General features: G+C 46.7%; 1 protein-coding gene across 5 annotated transcripts in view; it reads left to right on the top strand.

Moving 5' to 3' along the window:
- The window catches only part of PIR (pirin), an 89,172-nt gene that overhangs the window by 18,428 nt on the left and 46,054 nt on the right, over positions 1-24,690 (top strand). For all 5 annotated transcript variants that reach the window (XM_042973775.1, XM_007090063.3, XM_007090064.3 and 2 more), the window contains exons 4-5: positions 5,342-5,425; positions 8,665-8,871. In XM_042973775.1, coding sequence (XP_042829709.1) covers positions 5,342-5,425; positions 8,665-8,871 — 291 coding nt within the window. The remainder of the gene's footprint in view (positions 1-5,341; positions 5,426-8,664; positions 8,872-24,690) is intronic.

The raw sequence follows: 24,690 nt of genomic DNA, 5'->3' as shown, positions 1-24,690 counted from the left end.
ATGTGATGGGCTGGTGGGGGGTGTCCCCTCTTAGGCAGTGATGTTTGAACAGAGGCCTGAACAAAGTGAGGAAACGAGCCACGAGACTATCGGGAGAAATACATTCCAGGAAGCAGGAGGGAAGACCCCCGAGTGGGATCTCTGCCCGTGGAAGTGTGGCAGGAGTGCCAGTTCTAGAACTTACCGAACACTTGATATGTGCCAGGCACTTTTGCACTCATTACCTCGTTGAGAACTCACCACGCTGGGTGAGCTCATCTCCTCTGTCCACATTGTACTTGAGGAAACCGGGCCTCCTGAAGTTAAAGGACTTGCCCCACATTTCACACCTAGTAAGTGACAAACCCGAGACTCCCTCGGGGGAGCCTGAGTGGTTCCCAGAGGCTGGGCCACGCCTTCAGGGCCAGAGCGCCCCCTTTCCCCCCACCCTCCAGCATTGGCCCCCAGGCAGGGTTGTGGCAGGAAATGGCAAGGCAGGCCCCAGGAGAGCCTTTAAAATATTTGGCCAAATACCCAAAAACCATGTTGGTTATCTTTTCCTTTTTTGTTCAAGCTGCCTTCTGGCACCAAGGTGTTTGTGTGGGGTCGGGATTGGATGAGCATATTTAGTGCGGTGATATTTGAGATTTCTCAGTGATTTACGCAACTAATTAAAACATTTTTGTAAAATAACTTGAGTCTTTAACTGCATGGATTCAAACATTACCGTTTCTATCCTTGAAGAATCCTTGAAGACCCACTAGCCGCTTCTGTTATGCAATACGTTCCTTGCTGGCCTCTGGCAACAGCCATGATCTCAATTCATGTTTGTGTTTTGTTTTTCTCTTTTTCCTACTCAGCTACCAATAGAAAAACAGCCACCATTTGGGGCACATGGAAATTAAAAGAAAACATAGTTTTACCTATAATGTCAACTTTTTGCTTTAAAGAAAAAGTCTTCCATCTAGAAACATTGGATGAGGTCAGCACACTCCTCCTCCTTAAATACCAGAAAGAAACAACAAACTTTATGGTATCTTGTGCTGTGATTCTGCAGGATTAATTTATAGCTCCTGGAGGTACACCTTGCTTCAATTTCACATCGCAAGTGCCACTTTTCTTTCGTTCCTGCTTTGGCTTTGTGTTTCTCTCCTTCCAAATATACAAACACACGAAGAGGTAAGAACCGACGAGGAAGCAGAGGTGTTCGGTGAAGACCCATGGAAAGTGGAGGACGAAGAAGGAGGAAAGGACGGAGCCGGATCAGGCAGCAGGGTCCATGCTTGCAGAAAACACCTGTCTCTGATTACAGATTTCTTAATTAGACACACGCAACCCTTGAGTTTAAACATAACGCCCCCAATTCCGTCAGCCACCCACGGCCGTTCTCCAGGTGTTTGCGATTATGTGACGTCCTAAAAAATCATCTGGATTGTGTCGACTCTCAGAGCACCGCTTGCGTTTAGAAAAATCCCGCACAGGAATTCGTTTAAACTTGAGATCTCAGTGTGGCATTTACAGCACTTAGGACAAAGAAAGAAATCAAAGATAATCATAAATAAAGGGTCCTTGGTTTCCGATTTTTCTTTCCTTCCAATGGCAAAAAGTATGATTTTTTGCTTTAAGAAGTAAAAGGTAGGCATTATGGGCTCAGTAAAGCCTCATTAACCAGACTTCTCTAATTCAGATTTTATAGTACTTAGAATGGGAGAAATGATGTTTACTTTTGTATTACCAGAGAATGGGGTAAAGTGGGGGGTGGGGATAACCACCTTCTCAGTCTTTGAGAAACAATGTTGGCATCACTTTCTAAAATAAAACTTGCAACACACACACACACACACACACACACACACACACACACACACACACACCCCTCTCGGTGTCCACATAAATTTTCATCTTTAAATGAGTCATGCTCACTACAATTTACTTTTTAAAGTTGCGTGACGTATTTTTAGATGATTAACAACTTGAAAGTCCCTAGGCTTGTATAATTGAAAAATCTTTGGGGATGGAAACAATACGATTTGAAAGAGACTCCTTTGAGAACCCAGAGCTTGAGGCCAAACAGAATGAGAATTGCCTTTGTTATGCAGTTATTTTAATTAAAAATGTATGCATAACAGGAAAAGGAAAGCAGTTCTAGACACTGTTTCTTCTAGTTTGGTGGTTTGAGATTTGGAAGCTTTTTATTTCTCTTCATCAATGCTTTTTTTAAGTTTATTTTTCAGAGAGACAGAGCGAGCGCGAGCACAGGCAGGGGAGGGGCAGAGAGAGGGACAGGACAGAGGATCTGAAGCAGGCTCCGCGGTGACAGCAGAGAGCCCCATGTGGGGCTCTCAAACTCATGACCTGAGATCGTGGCCTGAGCTGAAGTCTGACGCTTAACTGAGTGAGCCACCCAGGCACCCCTCCCTTTGTTAATGTTTAAGCTTTGTATGAGGTCCTAAGTCCTTCATTCCTGTTTTGGCCTCTATAGGAGTCCCAGGTCTTTTCTGCGGGGTAACATATGAAAGTCAGAACTAGCTACATTGTTCTCTTCCATAGGATGGCGCTATTCTTCCGATTCTCTGTTTTCCCTTCTGTCTCACTGCCTTCTTGGCCAGCCCCGGTTCGCCCAAAGAGGGAACAAATAGTCACCAGCTTCTCTGCAGAATAAAGCACATCACTTCTTTTTGTTCACTGATCAGTGGTAATATCTTTATATTTTCGTAAAATAAAAAAGTGTTTTCCATTATAAAAAAGTAAACGACTCACTGTGGAAAACCCAAACTGTCAGGAAAGTGGGAAGGGGATAATAAAATGTGTTTGCAACTCCACCATCTGGAGATGACCTCTGTCCATGTTTTGGTGTGTTCATCCGGGCATCTCCAGGTGCGTCCTAACATGATGGGGTACGATTTTATTTAATCGTAAATAAATTTGGTAAATTAATTAATTTATTTAATTTTATTTATTTATCTGGTAAATTAATTTATTTAATTTTATTTAAACCCATTTAAACTCATCATTGCATGTGACCCCTTTAAGTAAAATTCCTGTTCAGTAACCTGCTTGTTTTGATTAAATAGTATCTCATTTTTCTGTGTCGGTGAATAGACATCTCCATCACTTTTTAACAGTTGCAGAATGTTCTCCTGTCTTTTTGCTATTATAATAAACGTTCCAAAGATAGGTTTGTGCTGACATTTTGTATTCTTGTTGTCTCCTTAGATTTAAATCTCAGAAGCCTATTTTTAACATTTAAATCTTTGCCCATTTGGAACATGTTTCCATATGTGGGGGTGGGGCTTACTCTCTTTTCTCATATGGTTGGTCCTTTGTTCCAATACTGTTTATTGAAAAATGCGCCCCTGCTCCCCTGATTTGGAATTGCTGTCATCATATAAATTCTCCATGCAGATGGGCCTCTTCTCGTCCCGTGCCAATGTTGCACTGTTGCCATTTAGTATAGCAAGTTGCCCTGTGGGGGTTTGAGAGTAGGAATCTAGTCAGGGTTCTCCAGAGAAACCACTAGGATGTATAGAGATGTACAAGAGGGGGTTTATTATAGGAGCTGGCTCACGCGGTTATGCAGGTGGAGAAGTCTCATAATCTGCCCTCTGCAAACTGGAGAGCTAGGAAAGCTGGTAGTATAATTTAGTCTGAGGCCCAAGTCTGAGAACTGGGGGCAGGGCCCGGGGCGGGGAACAGGGGAATAGGAGATGGGACAGGGGTTGCTGCTGGTGTGAAGTCTCAGAGTCCCAAGGCCAAGAAGCAGGAGCTCTGATGTCTGAGGACAGAAGACGGATGTTCCAGCTGAAGAAGAGAGAGGAAGAATTCACCCTTCTTTTGTTCTCTTTGGGCCCCCAGCAAATTGGATGACGCCCACCCACACTGGGGACGGCAATGTTCCTCACTCGGGCTACCGATTCACATGCTAATCTCTTCCAGAAACACCTTCACAGATGCACCCAGAAGTGATATTTTACTATGTATCTGGGCGTCTCTTAGCCCAGTCACGTTGACCATCACAACCTAGAACCTCCAATTTCTGTAGCCATCTGCCTGTCACCTGCTGAGGCCATTCTGTACGCAGTGTACCTCATTGTCATCGCTCGGCAGGATGACATGTGGAGAGTCCTCATGTCAACCAGCCCTGATTTCTATTGTCGTTAAGTGCCCGATAAGTCTTTAGTTTCAGGAAGTGGCGTCCAACGAAGCTGGTTCCAGAAGAAGGGGGTTTATTGTAAGGCTACACTATAAGATTTCAACAGCTTCACAGTATCAGGTCTTTAATTGCCCTTAGTTTGGGGTATGAGGAGGCTTAATAAACGATGGCCTGTTTTCCCAGCATGAATTCTGAGCCATTTGAGAAGATGAAAGAGAAAGGTGGCAGACGCACGAAAAACACTTTGTTTCCGAGATAGCCGATATTGGAGAGTGTGGCTTCTCTCTACATGCAGCTGGGCTTCCAAATACTGTATGCAAAACTTAGGCAGACTTTATTCAGATCTCACTGGCTGTGCTGGACCCCTGAAGGCCACTGCCATGGGGGCTGGCCCCTCCCAGAGGCACTTGCTTTCTGTGGGCAGGCTGATGACCAAAAACGAAGGGGAGAGGCAGGGATTTGGCCTTGAAGTGTGGCTAGTACAACTGAGGAGCTGAATTTTTTTTTTTAATTTTTGTTTCATCTGTATTTATTTTTGAGAGAGAAACAGTGTGTGAGCAGGGAAGGAGCAGAGCGAGAGGGAGACACAGAATCGGAAGCAGGCTGTAGGCCCCGAGCTGTCAGCACAGAGCCCGACACGGGGCTCGAACTCAGGAACTGTGAGATCGTGACCTGAGCCGAGGTCTGACACTCAACCGACTGAGCCACCCGGGCGGCCCATGAATTTTTAATTTTCGTTCACTTTAATTGATTTAAATTTCAACGGCCACACGTGGCTAGTGGCTAATGGCTACTCTGTTGAACAATACAGAATTTCTTTCCGTTCTTAGCATGGACATGCCCCTAGAAAAGTTGACTTTAACGTATATGAATTTGGGGCACCTGGGTGGCTCGGTCAGTTAAGCGTCCAACTCTTGATTTCGGCTCAGGCCATGATCTCACAAACCGTGAGATCGAGCCTGGTGTCGGGCTCTGCACCGATAGTGTGGAGCCTGCTCGGGATTCTCTCTCCCTTCCTCCCTCCCTCCCCCCTCTCTCAAAGGCGTCGTATGGGCTAGCACGGCCCTTTCACTGAGATTCGTTCCCTCAGCTTGCCCTACTGTCTTCGTTGCTCCTCATACTTTCCTCACCACATTTTCTGTGGAAAAAGTGAACAGTTCTTCACAGCTGGCCAAACACCTACTTTTTCTTCTGCTTGTTTTCTCAAAGGTATCTTACCTCCTGGAAGGGGGCAGCATGGCCCATGAAGACTTCTGTGGACATGTTGGTCAGATGAACCCAGGAGACCTGCAGGTACGGCCAAGGACATGGAACTGCTGGTGGTTTAATCGTCTGTGGGTGTACATGCTTCGTCTCACCCACTTCTAGTACATTCATGCTTTCCTCCCCGTCTCTTGTGTATTTTTGACCTCTTCCTTTCTGTGGATCCTTCCACTTAGCCTAGAAACCTGCACAGGTGTCTTGTATTCTTCTCTCAAGCTTTCCTCGACCCCCCTCAATCACTTTTTAGCTCCTAACTAGTCCTTCTCTTAAGTTTCTCCAAAGCATAATCAAGAATGATTATCTTAACCTCCTCATCCATTTTATCCTTCACTCACTGAAATCAGTGCTGGCCTCACAACCTGCACCCAGACCCCTGCCGAAGCCGTTCAGACAGTGGTCATGCATGATGTCCCCATTGCCAAAGTCGGCATACCAGTTTCAGTTGTCATCTTTCTAGACCTTTCTGCTGCATTTGCAACATTGCACTGTTTATCTGCCAACTTGTTCGCAGGGGTCGGTGGTGTCACTTAAGACGATGACCCAAACCTTGCCGCCATCCTGGGCTTGTTTGAGACACGTTTCAATCTCCAGGGAATGCTTGGGTGTTCTTTGCTGGGTTTGTAAGTCTGAACTCTGTGTCAGGAACTTTCTGGGGTTATTTACATATCTCGTGGAGTGATAACTGCAGATATTTGCATCGTGGTGTTTCATGAACATGAAATTGAAAGCAGTTTCATACACATAATCTCTCTAAGGTAAGTATTCTTTTTACCTCATTTTTAAAACGAGAGAGTGGGGATTTACTGATGTTAAAAAAAAAGATGCCCATGGCATCAGAGCTAGTAAATGGTGAGGTTGAAAAGAGGAATCTGGGGGTGCCTCAGTGGCTCAGTCAGTTAAGTGTCTGACTCTTGATTTCAACTCAGGTCATGATCTCATGGTTTGTGAGATCGAGCCCACACTGGGCTCTGTGCTGACAGCGTGGAGCCTGCTCGGAATTCTCTCTCTGCCCCTCCTCTGCATGTGCCTGTGCTCGCTCTCTTGCGCTCTCTCAAAATAAATAAAAAAGAAAGAGGGAAATCTGTTCTCCCCCCCCCTCCAAATCCGATAGGTGGGCCATATTAAGAAAGTTGCTGCCAAACTAGGTTGTGCCTAAAAAAGGATGAAGAAGGTACGAAAAGTGGATCGAAAATATGGAGAGCTGAGCTATAAACGAAACAGGAAAGCAAACAGGAAGACACATCCCTGAGGACCAGCACCGGCTGCCGTCAGATGGAAGCCGTGCGGCACGGAAGGGCACGGAGATCTCCCTCACTGCCTTGGGGGGGGTGGGGGCAGCAGCTGCTTTCTCTGATGACCAGGTGGCGATGTTTTAGGCTTTGTGGTCATAGTGCCCGACGTGTGGCAGCTCAACTCTGCCTTCACGGCACAAAAGCAGACAGGCAGCACGTCCTTGAGCAGGCACGTCTGTGCGCCAGGAAAACTGGACGTACAGAACCAAGTGGCCCGCTGGGTTTGGCCCCTGCGCTGTAGTCTGCAGACCCCTGGGCTAAGTTTAATCGGTCTTCTCAAATGGAAGATGGAAATCAATCTAGATGTGTCCCGGCCTGCTTGCAGGTTGGGGCTGATCCTGCTCCTTCTTGCCTCAGAGCCTTTCCGCTGCGGTTCCCCTTGTGTGGAATACCTCCCTCTCCCCCTAACCCTGGTCACTTCTCACTCCCTGTCCGGGTCTCGGCCTGAAGCTTGCACCCTCGGGCGAGCTGCCTGGAACAGGCAGGTCATTCCACGTGCTCTCACACACACCTGCCGTGCCCCCCAGCGCCCCAAGTGCAAACATATGCCGGCGATTATTTGATTGTGTATGGAGTTCTGTCCCCCACCGTGGGCGTCTGGAAGACGCTGTCGGCGGCCTGCGTCCTCGCCGTCTGGCCCGCCTGAGGCCAGGTGGCAACAGTCCCCATGAGTGTGCGTGGCCGCCCGTCTCCCGTGCCGCTGCTCTGCCTGAGGGCTTTCTCGGCAGCCGGGCGTGCTGGGGATTAAACACCCCCCGAGGAACTGCTGTCCAAGAGGGTCGGGAGTTGGGGGGTAGACGGCTCGCCTCCCCTACCCCTGTGTGCACCCGTCTGCCCCGCTCGCGGTGGGGCCGAGCCCCAGGTGCCCACAGATGTCCCCTGCTCATTCACACCCTTCTCTCCTGCCTAGCTCGCTGTTTCCCACGTCACCTGTGCTTCCTGCAGCAACCCCCCCCCCCCCCCCCCCCCCAATAAATACTTGGCCTTAAGGCCTTTTGTCAGGATTTCTGTGGCCGGACGCAAGCTAAGACAGGCAGGAAACCTGTCGGCCACGTTCCATCCCTTCATCCCCAGATGCCCAGGTTGGCGTCTCGGGTTGGCCCCTGACGTGCCCTCAGTAAAGAAACGGACAAACGCTCGAAGACTCTGCACGACAGCGGAGGCGACGGGCGTCTCTCCACGCCGCGAGGGCTCCCTGACCGGAACCGAGCGGGCAGCCGCGAGCCACCTGCCGCGGCGCAGCGCATGCCGGGAGCCTCCGCGCGTCGCGGCAGGCCCCCTCGCCCCCCCACGCAGCCGTCGGCCCCCACGCACGCGGCGGCGGGCCCACGCGAGTGGCCTCCCGCTGCCGCGAGTACTGGCGTGACGGCTCCCAGCTGCAGCCCGTGCCAGGCACTGCCCTCTGCCGCAGGAAGCGCCTCTCCCCGGGCGCTTCTCCCTCGGAGGGAGGGTGGCCCCCTCACGGTCTGCCGGCGTGGGGACAGCAAAGCCCGCTTGCCTCTTCTGGGTTTGGGACGATTGTGCAGGCTCCCCCAGTGCCGGCGCTCCGTGTCGGACCGGCCGGGGCCTCCGCCGTAACCGCAGCGCCGCTTGGCCTCTCCCGCAGCCCGATGGGGTCTTGTTTTTCACTTAAGGTGTGTCTACCCAGAGTGCACCCCGGCGGGCCCTCCGCCTGCAGCTCCTCCCCATCCCAGAGCTCAGTCGAAGACTCGGGGATCCCAAAGAGAAGATTCTTCCCTTTGTGTGAATTTCAGAGCCGACGCTTTGAATTTAAGTGAGGAAGGTTGGGAAGCTTTTGGAATCCCGGAAAAGGCTTCAGCAATGGTCACTGTCGCCTGGTTACTCCTCACGACGCCCAGGGACTCCGAAAGCAGCACCTGTAAGGTGCCTTGCGTCGTCCCCATGACCTAACTGCCCCCCCTGCAGGCTCCTTAGAGGCCGGGTGACATTTCCTTCTCGTGGGTCTCCCCTTTGCAGTGGATGACCGCGGGCCGGGGCATTCTGCACGCGGAGATGCCTTGCTCGGAGGAGCCAGCCCACGGCCTACAGCTGTGGGTTAATTTGAGAAGCTCGGAGAAGATGGTGGAGCCTCAGTACCAGGAACTGAAAAGCAAAGAAATCCCTAAACCCAGTAAGGATGGCGTGACAGTTGCTGTCATTTCTGGAGAAGCCCTGGGAATAAAGGTGAGCCGCGCTGTCACGTGTCTGTGGAAGCTCAGGTGTGCGGTGACGGGAGGCCGGCCCCATCCGGGTCACCGCATCCCCCTGGGTCGATCACGGTTCACATCCCACAGGGTGGGCTTGCTTCACAGGTGTCAGAATAAGTGCAACCCAAGGGAACCCACACGTTTTTTGCCACGTGCAAACCCACAGAGTGAGGAAAATTACAAGAAAGTAAGCTCATGGAAAAAATCTGGTCAGAAAGCAACTTTGGGGGTGCCCGGTTGAGCATCCGACTTCGGTTCAGGTCATGATCTCGAGGGTGGTGAGTTTGAGCCCCGCATCAGGCTTGCGGCTGTCAGTACAGAGCCCGCTTCAGATCCTCTGTCCCCCACCCCCCCAGCCCCACCCCTTCTTGTGCTCTCTCAAAAAATTACATTTTTTTCTTTATAAAAAGCTTTCAAGGTCTATCTTAACACATGTGCGAGTTCTCGCCTTTCACCTCTAGTAGGGTTTTATAGCTCCTCGGTACTGCAAGTCTGTGACCTTTGAGAGACAAACTCCACTCTCCACAGATTTATTTAAAGCACTTATGCCCAGCTTCGTGAGGGAAACACACTACTGCATCATGGGAAGTTTTTTTTTTTTTAATGTAACATTTATTTAACCCAAACGTGCCATGCCCTATACCTTCTTCTCAACTGAGACTGTATAATATTTAGGTTTAGGGCCCCACCCCTTCAATCAAATAAGATCAATTTAGGCTAAAGATTCTGGACACACTTGTGGTAGGAAAAGGGTGTGGCAGATACTGTGTTAATTAACTGCACGCCAGAGCCACCACTGGGGAGGCCACGTGATTCACGGTGACGGCCAGCTGGATAGGGAGCTGGGTGGTGTGGTCTCTTAGGTGGCGTTTCCCAGAGGCAGACCCTGAGATGGGAATTCATGTGCAAGTGATTATAAACGAAATGTCCCTAGGAGAACAGAAGAAGGAACCAGGACGGGGAAGGGAGCCAAGCAAGAGTCAGGCAAAGTCCCAAAGAGGACAGGGACTCTGGAAGGTTCAGTCTGCCTCCAAGTTGTTCTGACCCACCCTGGGCAAGGGAGCTGGGCTTTCATGTTCTCTTACTCAAAGGCATTACTAAATGGCCATTGAGTTTGGGCCCGGGGGCGGCTGGAAATGGTTCACAGGGTTCCTGGGGGATCTGAAGGTTCTGACATCTGGTTCCACAAATGCCACCATATTGGGAACCACTTTGCCATTCTCCCTGTGGGCGGTCAGCGCTTAAAACTACCTTAAATACTACCTTACCTACATTTCATTTTTGTTTATATGTGCCCACAAGGATAATGGCTCGGCAGTGGTGACTAGCCAGCCACTCGGGGATCCGTGTTGTGGTGAACAGGTTGGTCAGGATTGTCGGTTGCGTCACTTTGATTTGTGTTTCCAGGGCAGACAGAAGTAACCGAAGAACAAAAATCAAAATTTGCTCTCCATTGAGCATATATATATCTGACTGTTTATACCCCTAGCACGCCTGTGGCTTACTTTGTGGTTGGAAATGTGACCCTTCCTTGTGTTTCTGTGACCCATTTCTGTTTTGCCGAACGCTGGACAGTGCCCTGTTCAAATGTGCGTCAAGACTTTTCTTCCCTTCAGCTCCACAGCAGAATTCAGATGCTGTGCAGTCTTCCCGGTAGAAGGCGAACGACGTCGTCGTGTGTGGGGTCAGGCGGGGAGGCCTAAGGAGAGCTGGATTAGGGCACATGCTAAGCGGCTCCTTCTGATGCCTGTGGCAGTTTTCATTCTGCGTGTCCGGGACTCTAGAGTTCTAGGGACACGCCTTCAGGGGACGCTGAGGTGGAGGGTGGAGGTCGAGATCATTTTCCCTCTTCACTCTCGCCAAAGCACAAGGTCTTGTGCGGTCACGTATATTGGAATCGTCCTTAAGATTTCATTTAGAAAAAGAGCTGTCTGCAGCTAAAAAAGAGAAGTTAGACCACAGATTTAATAGATAAGCAAAGCCGGCAATATCACGAATCCTTAGAGTTCACAACTGCTTCTCATTTATGGCAAACACGATGCAGTTTTAATGTTGGAGCCGGTTCCAATCACAGGCAGAAGGACGTTTTAAAGTACTTCCGTGCAGCAGACCGCCTGGTCTTGCAATCACCACCAAGAATGAGAGACCAGAGGTAGTGTTTTAGCTTTGTAAAATCGCGTCTTCGTAGCGCTGCCGGCCTCCCTCTTTTCCGTTTTGTCGAGTAAGGTCTCGGAAGTGAACTACATTCTCCTAAGTAAAAGATCAGTCTTTATCATGAGAGCGTCTTAATAAGGGACTCTTGGAACCTTGGGCAGCATTAATTTGCATCTTGAGAGGCAGCGTGGTGCTCTGGTCACCAGCATGGCCTCTGGAGACAGCCTGAATTCGAATCAGCACCATGAATTAGCTGTGTGGCTTTGGGCAAGCTGCTTAACCTCTCTGCGTCGCTGTACTCCTCCGTAACATAGGATTGCTGTGAAGATTCAGTGAGCTTTTGATCTATTTAATCTATCATGACAGCACCAGACACATCGTAAGCACCATGTAAGCGGTAGCTGTTACTGTTTGATTACTTCATGTTAACTGGGGCAGGAGCTGGGCTGAGATTTATGTTTGCTGTCTGTGCTAAAGAGGCTTGCTGGGATTCGGGAAAGACCATCAACCCGCTCTGAAGAAAAGATACCACCATGAGTCATTGTAAAGATGGTGGGACTATTGGCCATTTCTTTTTGGGTCTCCTAAGAAACATAGTTTTGTACATCTGCAGCCTTAATATCGGCTCACCAAGGAAAGACTGAGCCTTAAAAAGCCTACACGTACCTTAAATCAAACTGCAGATTGTTTTGCATCGGGAAGATAATTTTAAGCTCAGTTACAAGGTGAGGCTGGGAAAATACCTTTCAAGAGATTGATGTGTTTCTAGTCAACAACAGCTCCTCTCCTGTAACTACGATATCTAGAAAACGGAATTAGTGACCGTCCCAGCCCCTTTCCAGCTTTATTCATATGGATCACCTGATTCAGCAGGTGTGGGTGAGGCCCGAGTCTTCATTGTGAACCAGCTCCCAGATGATGCCAATGCTGTGGTCTAGGGACCACCGTTTGTAATACCTGTAATGACTGTGGGCCCAAGACGCAGGAGTTGACTCATCACGAAGAACAGGTTGATTATGTGCCTAGAGAAGATACTAAGGTTCAGCTCTGTGGCTTTTGGCAAACCTTACTTAACCTTTCTGGGCTTGGGTTGTGACACCCATGAAAAAGGTGAGGGAGTTTTGTGCAGGATGCTATAAGCTTTTGCAAGCAGCGCAACTGTCTTTTTTTTTTTTTTTTTTTTTTTTTTTTTTTTTTTTTTTTTTTTTTTTTTAGTTTGAAAGGTAGACGTGTCCCTATTCCCAGGTTGTATGTGTCTCTGCACTTAGGGTTGGGAGGCCACTGCCAGTTTTGAGCCAAATTCTGCCAGGACATCACCATCTAAAGTGAAGGCTGAAGAAATGAGGAAAAGATAAAAATGGGATACTTTGAATAGTTTATCACTTCTGGAAGGTCAAAATCACATGTTTATTTTCATGACCGTATGAAATTCTCCAAAGCCCATTCCATCCTTATCAGGATGAGCCATGAGCCGTGTTTATTGGAATATAATTTCTGCCACAAATGCCTCTACTTGCCTCCTGCTGTTGTAAATTCCATTGTGTGGAAAGCAGACCTTAAGGAGGCCTCAGCCTCACTGGGGTCAGAAAAATGGCAGTCAGGAGCCAGACTGCCTGTGGTCAAGGCCAGCTCCACTACTGCATAACTTTAGAAACGTCACTTAGGCTTGCTGGGCCCAAGTGTTCTCAACTGTAAAATGGCTCGAGAGGATTAAATCGGTTAATATATGTCAAGAACTTAGAACAATACCCGGTGCAGAATAAGCTCTAAGTGGTTACGGCTCTTACTTGCCAAAGCTTTGTACTGTGTTCATGTGGCCTACAGACATGACAGAAAGGATCTTCTTTTTTATTTAAAAAATATTTTTAAGTTTATTTATTTTAGAGACATTGCACAAGCAGGGGAGGGGCAGAGAGAGAGGGAGACATAGAATCAGAAGCAGGCTCTACGTTCTGAGCTGTCAGCACAGAGCCCTACCTACTCTGGGCTTGAACCCAGGAACTGTGAGATCATGATCTGAACCAGTGTCGGATGCTTAATTGACTGAACCACCCAGGTGCCCCAAGGATCTTCCTTTTGATGGACAGATTGTATATGCATGTGTTGGATGTTGAGCAAAATTTTCAAAATTCACTTTCCAAAAAGAGTTGACCGAGCATGTCCTGTAATTTGCTGAGATCTTACCACTGTGCCCCAACACCTGACACGCTGCCTGATACATACGAGACAATAAACATTTTCTGGGTGCGTAAGTGAAATCATTAGAATGTAAATGAATGCTGGAATATGAGAAATGGGTGAAGTAGTAAGAAGGTGGAAAATTAGGGATTAAGAATGATTGCAATAAACTTAATATGAGCTAACTAAAAAGTTGAGACAACAGTAAAAATAGCTAAATTGTATTTTTAAACTAAGGGATTAGGAAGTAGGGAAAGAAAAAAGTATATGTTTTTTCTTTAAATGTGAATACTAGGCTGTTTTGCAAGACCAACATTGTTCCCTGCAGGTCTCTTAAATTCGAGCAGTGACAACAATGATGAGCAGAGGTGTGGAGGCTTAGGGGTCCACAGGCACGTGTCTTCTTGCTTTAGCATCTTTCCTGTGGGTTTTCAAGGTGCGGCTTAATCTCTAGTAGGGAGACATACTTCCCAGATTTCACTGTAACCCTGTTGTGATATCTGCCCCCCTTTTTGGCTTTAGTTTTGCCCCGGCAGGCATTGGAAGATCCCGTGTCCCTTGGGCAAGTCTCTCCACAAAAGAGCAACCTGCCCACTAATCAGCCTGTGTTGGTTGTGGCTTGGCATATGACTTATAACCAAGTCTGATTCTTACCTCCAATGCAGAGAGCCGATGGGGGTTTTTAGGCTGTGTACCCAGCCACTGATGCACACACACACTTCTTCCGACACCAGAGCTAGAAAGAGCCGCCCACCACATTTGCCAGCTTTGGTTTTCATCTGGGAAACTTTAAGGGCCTAATGTCATTTGAAATACTTCATCACCAGTATACAATTTTGTTAGTATCCCTTCTACCTTAGTTTGATTAAAAAAGTGTGTGTGTGTGTGTGTGTGTGTATGTATGTATGTGTGTGTGTGTAGTTTACGTGGCTTTCAGGGAAGTACTGTGATAGCACATCCAAACAGGTGTGGGTTTTGGGCAATCATAATACTGGATAGTAAACTTAGAACATTTTTTCGTTGTACCTATTTCTCTATTTCAGGGATAATTTGAACTCTCTGATTACATCTGGCACATTTCAATGGATCCTGCTGACTTTATGGTTGACCCCCCTCCCCCAGGTCTCCACTCCCCCTGCCCCTCTTCTCTTCTGAGTTTGCTTCGGTTCACTTTGTGATGTGGGGAGAGCTGGCCTCTCCTTCCTTCCTCAGCTCAGAACGGCTTCTCAAAGTAGCATTTAAAACACTATTAAATCATGGAAACAGGTGGCACGGGCCCACTTTTTTCTTTTCTTTTCTTTTCTTTTCTTTTCTTTTCTTTTCTTTTCTTTTTCTTTTTTTGCCTTTGAAGTATTCCACCAGGTTCATGGGCGCAGATGGAAAAAGAATGACGAATATTCTCCTGATCGCAGAGGTGGTGCATGGCATGGTGTGTTTCTGACAAAGGGAACGCGAGAGAACAGGCTTTAGCTGCCCCAGAGAGTGAGCAGACGGAAAAGACACTTGCCCAGAAAGGAATCGTCCCTTCCGAAGCCTTCTCTGTTCACTCATTTGATCTATAAGTCAGAGCGCTCTGTGATCGGCTTGAAAACTGGATACTTAAAAACCGTTCCTTTTGGGATGGGGCTGGGGGGTAAGGACGGACCTGACCCTTCTCTCCATATGTCTTTTTCTTTTCAGTTTTGAAAGCTGTATATGATTACACATTTAAAATAACCAGTCAAACCAGAAAAGGAAAACAAAACCCACATCTTAAAATCAAAACCGAACAGAAACAGATGAAGACCTTAAAATTTGTGTAAAGATACCAGCAACATAACCACACAGAGAAAGTATTTAGTTTAAGGGCTTTTAACCATAGGTCTCTGATACATTTTTAGTGGAATGTACTTTCTAAAGACAAAAAAAGGGACAAAGATTTTAAACTTGACTCCATAGTTTATTGTTAGTGTTGGCATTATAATTTAAAATTTTTCGTGTATATTGAAATAAAACAAATGAGTTAACTTGATAATATTTTGAGGAGTCAAGGTTCTCACTGTAAGAAAAAAATAGGGATAGATATAAAAGAAAGAGCTAAGAAAAATACTGTAATGTTCAACATTACATTGAACACTAAGTGGACATGTAAAAAAAAATGGATGGCCATTATGTCTATGAAGCAGTTTCTGGAAACCTAATATGATTTGACCATTTTAGGAATCTGAAGCTTTTTAATCATGTAATTTTATGTTCCTTTCTGATAAAGGTCTTTATTTTCCTCTAGTTTTTGTTTTTTATTATTGTCCACGTTTAATTAGATGCTATAAGGGAGGCTAAATTAAAGTTCCACCTAAGAAAACCACAATCACCCAAATGAATCATGGCTGAATTTCCCTTTTGAGACCTTAAATAAATAGTGGATGGGTATAGGGAGAGAGGAAGCAAAATACCAGCATAAGGCAGCCTTCTGGTCTCCTTTGACATAGCATGAGGGAAACACCATTTGCGGGGAAAGGATATGGTGAAGTACAGTCCTGTAGAAACGTGAACTTGAGGATTTCACCACCTCTGCCTCCTTGCTGCTGTTCGCCAAGGTCCAGCCTATGTCCCCTCTCTTCAGTGAAGCCTTCTCAGCTGCCCTAGATCTACACAACCATCTACCTTCAATCCCAGGGGATTTGGAGACTGACAGTTATTTAATCCATGTGTCCCATTTGTCTGTGAGCTCTGTTCATTTAGTCGTTAGGCACCAGCTGTGTGCCCATCGTGCAGTGCCCTGGAGAGACGATGTGAATGAGGAATGTCCACCGTTCTCAAATAAGGTCACGGTCTAACTGGGGAGGGAAACTGACACACGTCGACAGTATAATGTGGTACGTGAGAGGCTAAACCAGCAGTGTGCAAAACTTCCATGGCAGTTGGAGGAGGGACAATTGATTTTGCTTGTGTGCATAAAGCGAGGGAAAGAAAGAAAAGAGAGGGCGACAGAGGTCATGTCCTAGAATGGCCGGTATTAAAGGCATGGATGGTAGGAGTGCAATAACTCTTTGGGGATCCTGATGTCAGGATGCATGGACGACCAGATCCTGGTGGGGTTGTGACGGGGAAGAAGGAAATGGTGCAGGGTACTGGGCTGGAGGGAAACCCAAGACCAAGTCTGTCTACTCCTGGATTTTGCCTATGGCTGATGTTGGCTGTATGTGTTCCGGTATCCCTCTCTCCCAGGGTTGTCGGTAGCGTGGTTTGAGGATAAGGTAGGGTGGAGCGCTGCGTGCAGTCTGCTGTCCTGTCGAATTTCACAAGGCAGTTCGTTCTGTAGGAGCGGCTGCCCCACAAGGACCATGTAGCCCGACCAGATGATCTGCATCATTCCACACACAAGAACAAAACTTGGTTCTGATTCAGTGTTGAGAATAGGCACAATTCGGTCTGTTGGTCTTGTTTAGTAACGAGGAGGACACCAAAGAAATGCATCCAGCAACTTCAAAGACAGGCACTTCATTTGTAGTGAGGAATGTTCAAATAAACAGTGGTCAGGATTTGCTCAAATCAGCTGTACGAAAGGTTGCTCTTGCCCAGGGCGGTCCACTCACCCCAGAAATAGCATTCTTGGTGTGCACAAAGGGTGCCAGATGTTATTATTCCTTCACGATGTCCTTGCGGACCTAGGAAGTACATTCCAGTGGTGGTAACAAGCCCTTTTCTGGCAATACGTGAAGAATGGATAGGTGTGCTTTTAAACCAGATGTTACATCCCGTGCCATTCTTACATTGTTGGCCTTGGTAATCAGGAGTACAGATTAGCAAGGAAATTTAGAATCAGAGTATAATGAAAGCCATAAAAAAACCAAGGCGTCGCCTTCAATAAACGTGAGTACACTTTATAACTCATTGTAATCACTCGGTCAACTGTCAAGGCTTGCACTTTTAGGATGTAAGAAGTCTTTCCCCAGGAACACATGACATATGTTTCTCTAACCAGAGTGAAAGCTACAGGACTGCTTCAGGTAGCTTCGGAGGCTCTTGGACGTTGCATTGGAAGATAAGCTCTTGTGGATATAAATGAGGTAAACGGCAGTATTTTAAAGACTGCTATTGGTGTCTATAAAGCCATGCTGCTGCGAGCTGCAAACACGGTTGTTTATTTCGACCGAAGCACAGACGCTTAGGATCACGTAGCTTATAAACAGCTTGACCAAACTCAGGCTAAAATGTGATGAGAAAATATGGTGTCAGATGTAATTTTGATTACTTGAAGCTTTAAGAATTCTGCTCCTGTGGCTAGGTGTAAGTCCTCTCAGACAAGAATTTTTAAATTTCAACTCACGTGGGCTCTAAATCATTGATAGGGTTTACTCTATTAAAGGAAGAGCATGTTGTGGTCTTAAAACCACAGGGGGATCCTTTTTATCCTCCCTTGCGTGCCCTTGGGCTGTTTGGTTTTCCTTTGGCTCAGTAAAATGAGATGAGGAAGCATTCTGATCCTCCCTTTCCTGGAGGGACTTCCATACTGGCCATGGAGAATTGGAAGGATTTCCCAGAAAGGTATCTATGCCTTTATAGTTTGGTTGAGCTCAGCAAATAGGTATTGAGGCCAACCGCGTGCAAGACACTGTGAAGGTATGAGGGGAAAAGAGGAAAGGAATCAGGGAGCTGGAAGGGCACGGTCAAAGGAAGGGACAGGCACGTCAACTGCTAACACTAGTATACTGTGTGGTGAGTCACCAGGCTTGTGAACATGGTGGCTTTAGCGGAAGGCAGAATAGAGAGGAGGCTCAACACAATCAGAAGGTTCAGGAGAAGCAGGCCCGTGTCTCAAGGAGCCAGCTGATAGGACAAAGATCTTTTTAACTTTTCAATTTCCTTTTCTTTTTTTAAAAATGTTTACATTGAGAGAGAGTGGGGAGGGGCAGAGAGAGAGGGGGGAGAGAGAATCCTAAGCAGGCTCCATGCTGTCAGCACAGAGCCTGACGTGGGGCTTAATCTCATGAACTGTGAGATCAGGATCTGAACTGAAACCAAGAGCCGGACGCTCAACGGACTGAGACACCCGGGCGCCGCTCAATTTCATTTTCTTTTGTCTTTAGAACTGTCTTGAATACCCCAATAGTGTTTTACCTGGAATAACTGCTCTTCTGTCTTCTCTGCCTTTTTTCTCCCTCTGAGTGAGCAAAATTAAAATAGTACAAAATTCCAAAGGTGCAATGCTTTTGTATCATTACGGGAGTCCTCCATGTTGAGAATAGAGCTGTTCCATTTGGAACATGACATGAACTGGTTCAGATCCAGCTCGTCCAGGTTCATGGAAGAATAAAATAATGGTAATTTGCCTCTGTCTTATGAAATTTTAAAGCCCCCTGGTTCTCTTTGCTTCCATAGAGGTGGGTCATTTTTAAAAAATTTTTTTTCTTTAATGTTTATTATTTGAGAAAGAGCAAGCAGGGGAGGGGCAGAGAGAGAGGGAGACACAGAATCAGAAGCAGGTTCCAGGCTCCGAGCTGCCAGCACAGAGCCCGACACGGGGCTCGAGCCCAGAGACTGCGAGATCATAACCTGAGCTGAAGTCGGCCGCCTAACCAACTGAGCCACCCAGGCGCCCCTCATTTTTAACATTATGGAAGGAAAGCACGATGACCAAAATTTTTCTTTATCGGTCCAACTGTAGGTAGCAATTGGAGAAGTTTAAATGCGTCCTTCTGGAGGAAATCATTTGGAAGTCCAGACCACAAGACTCTTCTTTCCCACCACCTTCAGACAACCACCTATGGTCAGTTTCCCTCTCATCCCTAGTCTCTGAGAACAATGCTGGCTTCCCTTCCCTTCCCCACCTGCTCTTCTTTGATGACAAGAAGGAATCCACAAGAGAAGGAGAGCTGGGCTATGAAAAGGAGGAAGATAAAGACCCTGACGTCTTTTCCACTCCATCCCAGTTCCTTTAGCATTGATTTTTGTGCCTTTCCGTCCTCTCCACTAGAGTACTTTCTCATAAACCCGCCTGCCACGCACCACCCCATCACCACCACCTATTAGAGGTTCTGCCAGTTGAGTCCTCCCGGCCAGATTCCTTTTTCGGTAGTGTCCATGCTGGGCTGTGGCAGCTCTGCTTGTCAGGGGTCCGTACCCACTTACGTCTTTGTGTGCCTTGGGGACTTTGAGTGTCTCTGAGGAGCTCTTGAAGCTTGGCCGGTCGATTTTCCCTGACATCAGATCCTGATTCAAAGCCATCTGTTACTGATCGGTGCAAGTTTCGAGTAAGAGTTCCTGGTGACTGTGACGAGATATTGTCGTAGGTTTTAAGTGAGAGTCTGTCCACCAGACAAAAGCAGAAGAGGACTTCGAATTGGGTACAAGTCGCATGTAGGGAGTTGAGGTAGAGAGAAGACCAAGAGGTAATTATCATTTCTTCCCCTCCCAAGTTCAGGATGAACTGACATGTAGACTTTGAGGAGTTAGCCAGATGGGGATCCAAATATCATCTTTATTACAGTAAAATCTGGATAAGGACACATGACCGGTCTCTTGAGATCCTGTGAGCTTTTTAATACTTTCTCTACTTCATTAAGCATGTCCAGGCAGAGCTTACAGTTATAGGCATCCTTCTCAGAGGCTGGCCTCTTACCTCATGGGAGAAGGACTAGCCCAGCTGAGCAGGCTCAGTTCCTTGAATGGCCCTCACCAACTGGATCCCATCCTTCCCTCTCTCCTCCGCCCCCAGGAATGGATGAGGAAGGCTGAGAGCAGCTGGATGTTGCCTTATGGGAACATTAAAGAGGGGTCTGGAGGCTCCCCCAATATTCCCCAGCATTTTGTTTTGTTAATCTATTGGATTGGACACTTAGCTACTTAGCAGTGACTGCCTCCCCCCACCCCCCGCACCAACCTCAGGGAAGGAGAGAAGTTTGTCATTGTGGACCTCCTTTCACCGAAACTAACGTCAACTCTCTGGGATAAATTTTACCCGCAGAAGGGTCTGAAATGAATATAGAGAGTTATTTTCATTAAATAATTACCAAGGCACATCCTATTCTATGCTGCACATTTACTCCCTATCCTAGTTCCCTGTTGAATTATTCCCAGCCATGTCGAGAGGTGTGTGAGAAGCCCAAGTAGTAGCATCAAAATTACCTAAATATTAAAATGTCCTAGTCTTCACTCATATGAGGACTTTAAGAGACAAAACAGATGAACATAAGGGAAGGGAAGCAAAAATAATATAAAAACAGGGAGGGGGACAAAACAGAAGAGACACATAAATATGGAGAACAAACTGAGGGTTGCTGGAGGGGGTGTGGGAGGGGGGATGGGCTAAATGGGTCAGGGGCACTAAGGAATCTACTCCTGAAATCACTGTTGCACTAGATGCTAACTAATTTGGACGTAGATTTTAAAAGATAAAAAAGAAAATTAAAAAAAAGAAACACTAAAAAAAAATTAAAATGTCGTAGTCTTGAACACACATCTCCTTCATCATCAAATTTCTAAGAAGAAATCCAAGCTCCTGATCTAAACCCCCTTGCTTTTATAAACCAAATCAACAGAAATTATAATTTCTAAGTACATTCTAAATGAAGTCCCAAAGCATCCTTACCCAACTTTAACTCTGCTTTGCTTGGGTGCGGTACAGACTCTCTTCTTCATAAGCACCGCAGCCTGGCTTTTCCCTGGGCTGGATGTGGCTCCATCAGGACTTCCCAACTCGAATTCATTGTACACCAGTTCTCCTTCATCTCACTTTGAAAGTAGATCCGGAAGGTAGTAAGAGACACATTTATTGGAATACCAGCCCTAGTTCCATGAGATTTCATTACACAACCAAATCTCCAAGCCCTAGAGCAGTTATAGCCGCAGAAAACTGATAGATGTGGTCAGTCCAGGGCATTAACATAGCTGGGAGAACAAAGCCATGTCTCTGTAGTGCCTCTACCCTTTGGAGTGAAACATTCCTGTCTTCTTGTGAAAAGATGCTTGTGTCGGTGGCAACTCCAGGCACTAGGTCTTAAGAAAATCCTTCACCCAACTATTGAAGGCTGATAAGAATATGAAGAGACGTTCTTCTAGCCAACACGCGGAGAAATGTAAATTCAAATAATACGCTGCCACCGAACACCTGTCAGGTTGGCCAAAGTTAGAAAGTTGGGTATTGGCAAATGCCGGCAAGGATGGAAAGAAATAGAGGCTTCACGTGTGGCACGCGAGTATAGCTATTCGTTGTGGAGAGTGAACTGGCATTGCTTACTGAAGGGAACACTGAATATGGAGTGTGCCCCGGTAATTCTACTCCTGGATATTTACTCCAGCGAAACTTCACCAAGTAGACACAGCAATGATCATCTCAGCGTCCTGGGTGGTAGAAAGGAGTCAGAGATGATGTCGGTGTTCGCCACTTCGGGAATGGATAAGTCAGATATGGTGGTTACGTATAATGGAGTGTGATGTAGCTGCCAGAAGCAATAGACTGTATTTAATTCTATCCATATTATTAGATTTCAGGAAATAATGTGGCATAAGTCAGAACAGGAAAGCATTTATGCCACAATATCACTTATTTTTCAAGGACACCTATATATTTGAATAAACATATGAAGGGTATATTGAGAGGAATTTCATTACGGATGCCCAACCAAGAACCAGTGGGAGAATGGGATTGAAATTAGGGATAATGGGGAAAAATACAAAACAAGGCGGGGCCTCTCATGGATGTACGATGACCATGTGATGTGGACTGTGATGTATGATCAATTGAATTCCATTCCGTGCACCCAGTTCTTGCACCCAAGGCCAGAGAGAGGGGGTGGGGTAAATATTGATTGATTTGTGTTCAGCAGTAGCTTTTAACTTGGTTAGTGTAGTTGACCTCCTATTAAGTGATTTAAGGGAATTTTGGGAAGCCCTAACATATGTCAAAAAGCCTCCATTATCAAAACCATACTGTACCATTAGAGCCAATGCTTGGACAGTATGATAGATCAAAAAAAAAAAAAAAAAAGCATGAACTGTGGAGTTAAGCTGACCTGGGTCCAGTTTTCAGCTATGTTGTCTAATACCTCTGTTGCCTTGGGAAAACTATTTTCGAGCCCTTATTTCCTTATCCGCCAAGCGGGGATAATAACGAATAGTTTTCGAGTTATTTGTGTGATACATAATGTGTCTAGTGACATTAAGCGTACTTAATACATATTCGTCCCCTTTTCCCTATCTGTCTCCCTTTCTATTCCCACATTCCTTTTTATCATCAGGCTTTATTGACAGCAAATGTCTAGAACTTCTTGGGAATGGAAATGAAAATGGTAACATCTTTCGTGGACTTGTGAGGTACTAAATTCTAGGGGCTGTCCAGTAAAAACATAATGGAAGCAACATCTAATTCAAAATATTCAGTAGTCACATTTTTAAAAAAGTAAAAAGAAACAGATGAAGTTAATTTTAATCACATATCTGAGTCCAATTATCCAAAATATTGTCATTTCAACATATAATCAATGTAAGTTCATAATGAGCTATTTTACATCATTTGGACCAAGTCTGGGAAATGTGTGTCTCTTACACTCACGGCACGTCTCCATTCGCCTCATATGGTTGGTGGTAACCGTACTGGGCAGTGAAGTTCGAGTGCTTTATGCGTTTTCTTCCTCCCAATTTAACTTGAGTTCTCTGGAAGACAGAGCCTAAGGCAGGACTTCTGTACAATCCCGGGGCAGCGAGTGTGAGGGAGAAGGGAAATGAGGCGGATGCTTGGAGGCACAGGATGCCTGATGGAAAACTGTACCTCGGGACTTTGTAACGGAGAAAGAGAGACAAATTTTCCCTGTCATTCCACATCTTCCTTCCATCCCTCTTCGGCCAAAGTTGGCCCCACTGAGGCTAATGCCCTTCCTTTCTGGATTGTGTCACCCAGCCACTTCGGGCAGCCTCTCTGAGGAGGGCACATACCACATCCAGTGGCTTGGATCCTCATTCCAGTCTGGGCTTGGATCCAGAGCTTCCATGGGTCTGTCAGGTCAAGCCCAGGAGCTCTGGAGCTGCTGCCGCTCCCGCCATTCAGAACTTGGCAGTCAGTGTGGTGGGGGCGGGGGGGGGGCAAGGGCTCAGGAGCTAGCGAGGCTGAGAGACTCTGAGGAGGCATATTATGTGGTTTAACTTGGGTTCTCACAAATGCTCACAGCAACATAATGAGAGAAGGAAGGGAGGCTAGTGAGACTAGCTGTGCATCTAGCGAGTGACAGAGCTGGCATTCCAACTAGGTAGGTGTCTGGCTCCAGTTTGGGCTCTTAGCCACACGCTCATAGGTCCTTACCAGTTTGGCACAAGCCAACATAAATCAGACTTTCTGACGAGAGCAGGTTTTTATCTGTGGAAACTTTTTTTTCCTCTTTTTTAAATTTATTTATTTTGAGAGAGAGAGAGAGAGAGAGAGAGAGAGAGGAGAGAGCACGAGTGAGGAGGGGTAGAGAAAGAGAGAGAGAGAATCACAAGCAGGTTCCACACTGTCGGCACAGGGCCTGATGCGGGGCTCGATCTCACGAACCGTGAGATCATGACCTGTGCCGAAATCAAGAGTCAGACGCTTAACTGACTGAGCCACCCAGGTGCCCCTATCTGTGGACACTTTAAAGACAGGGAGGTCTAAGAGGAGAGATGGATTATTGAAGGGTTCAGAGGAAGTTCTTGACCGATCAGTAATTTTCCTAAGGAGCCGACCACTGCTTACGTGCCCGCGTGGGAGGTAAGTACTGACCCCTTCCATAGGTCTCAGCCCTTTAGTTGATTTGGTCAACTCTTCAATTCTGTGGAGCTGTTGCTGAATAGTAGGGAACCTCCTTTTTTGTTTGTGGGTAGAGGGGAGGCCATATTTAATACTTTGGGAGCCTGCTTGTATACTTACTTCATTTAGAAGGGTTGGTGTAGTAAGTTTGGAAATTTGAAAGTTGATTAAGGAAGAGACAGGTGTGAGAGAGGCCGTGACACCCAAGCTTTATTTGGGTGGTGTGTCGACAAGCTTGCGTGAGAAAGTAAGTCCCTCACGGCTGGAGACCTTCTGGAGACAGTGACACGATAAGGGGAATAGGGCAAGGGACCTCCCGGGGGAGTAGGGGAAATCAGGGAAGGCGCTTACCTGTCTAGGTGATGTCACTCAGCAACAAGGTAGAGGGTCTCTGGGTCAGAGGGCTCCAAACGCTAGCAGCAGGTGGAGGACTTTTCTAGCTGCAGGGTGTTGCTTACTGCTAGCAGATGGTGGGTACAATTTCACAGGGCATGTGTGGGATAGGCAGGCTCTAAATGGCTCAGAATGTGTTTATTTGGAATATATTTAACGCAACCGGATGTATGAGAATTCGAGTTGGCTTCATCAGGCTTTGGACTAAACAACATAGGGTCCGTCTGCGGCCTATTTATGTAGCGGGTGGACAGGAAGTTTCCCATTCATTTACCTCTTCCATTGTTGTAATGGGGTATTAGGCTATGAGTGAAGTTCTTAGGGCAG

This window comes from Panthera tigris, chromosome X (genome assembly GCF_018350195.1).
Source record: "Panthera tigris isolate Pti1 chromosome X, P.tigris_Pti1_mat1.1, whole genome shotgun sequence".
NCBI classification, from domain to species: domain Eukaryota; kingdom Metazoa; phylum Chordata; class Mammalia; order Carnivora; family Felidae; genus Panthera; species Panthera tigris.
Note: the sequence above shows the minus strand (reverse complement) of the source record. Positions and strands in the feature narration are given on the sequence as shown.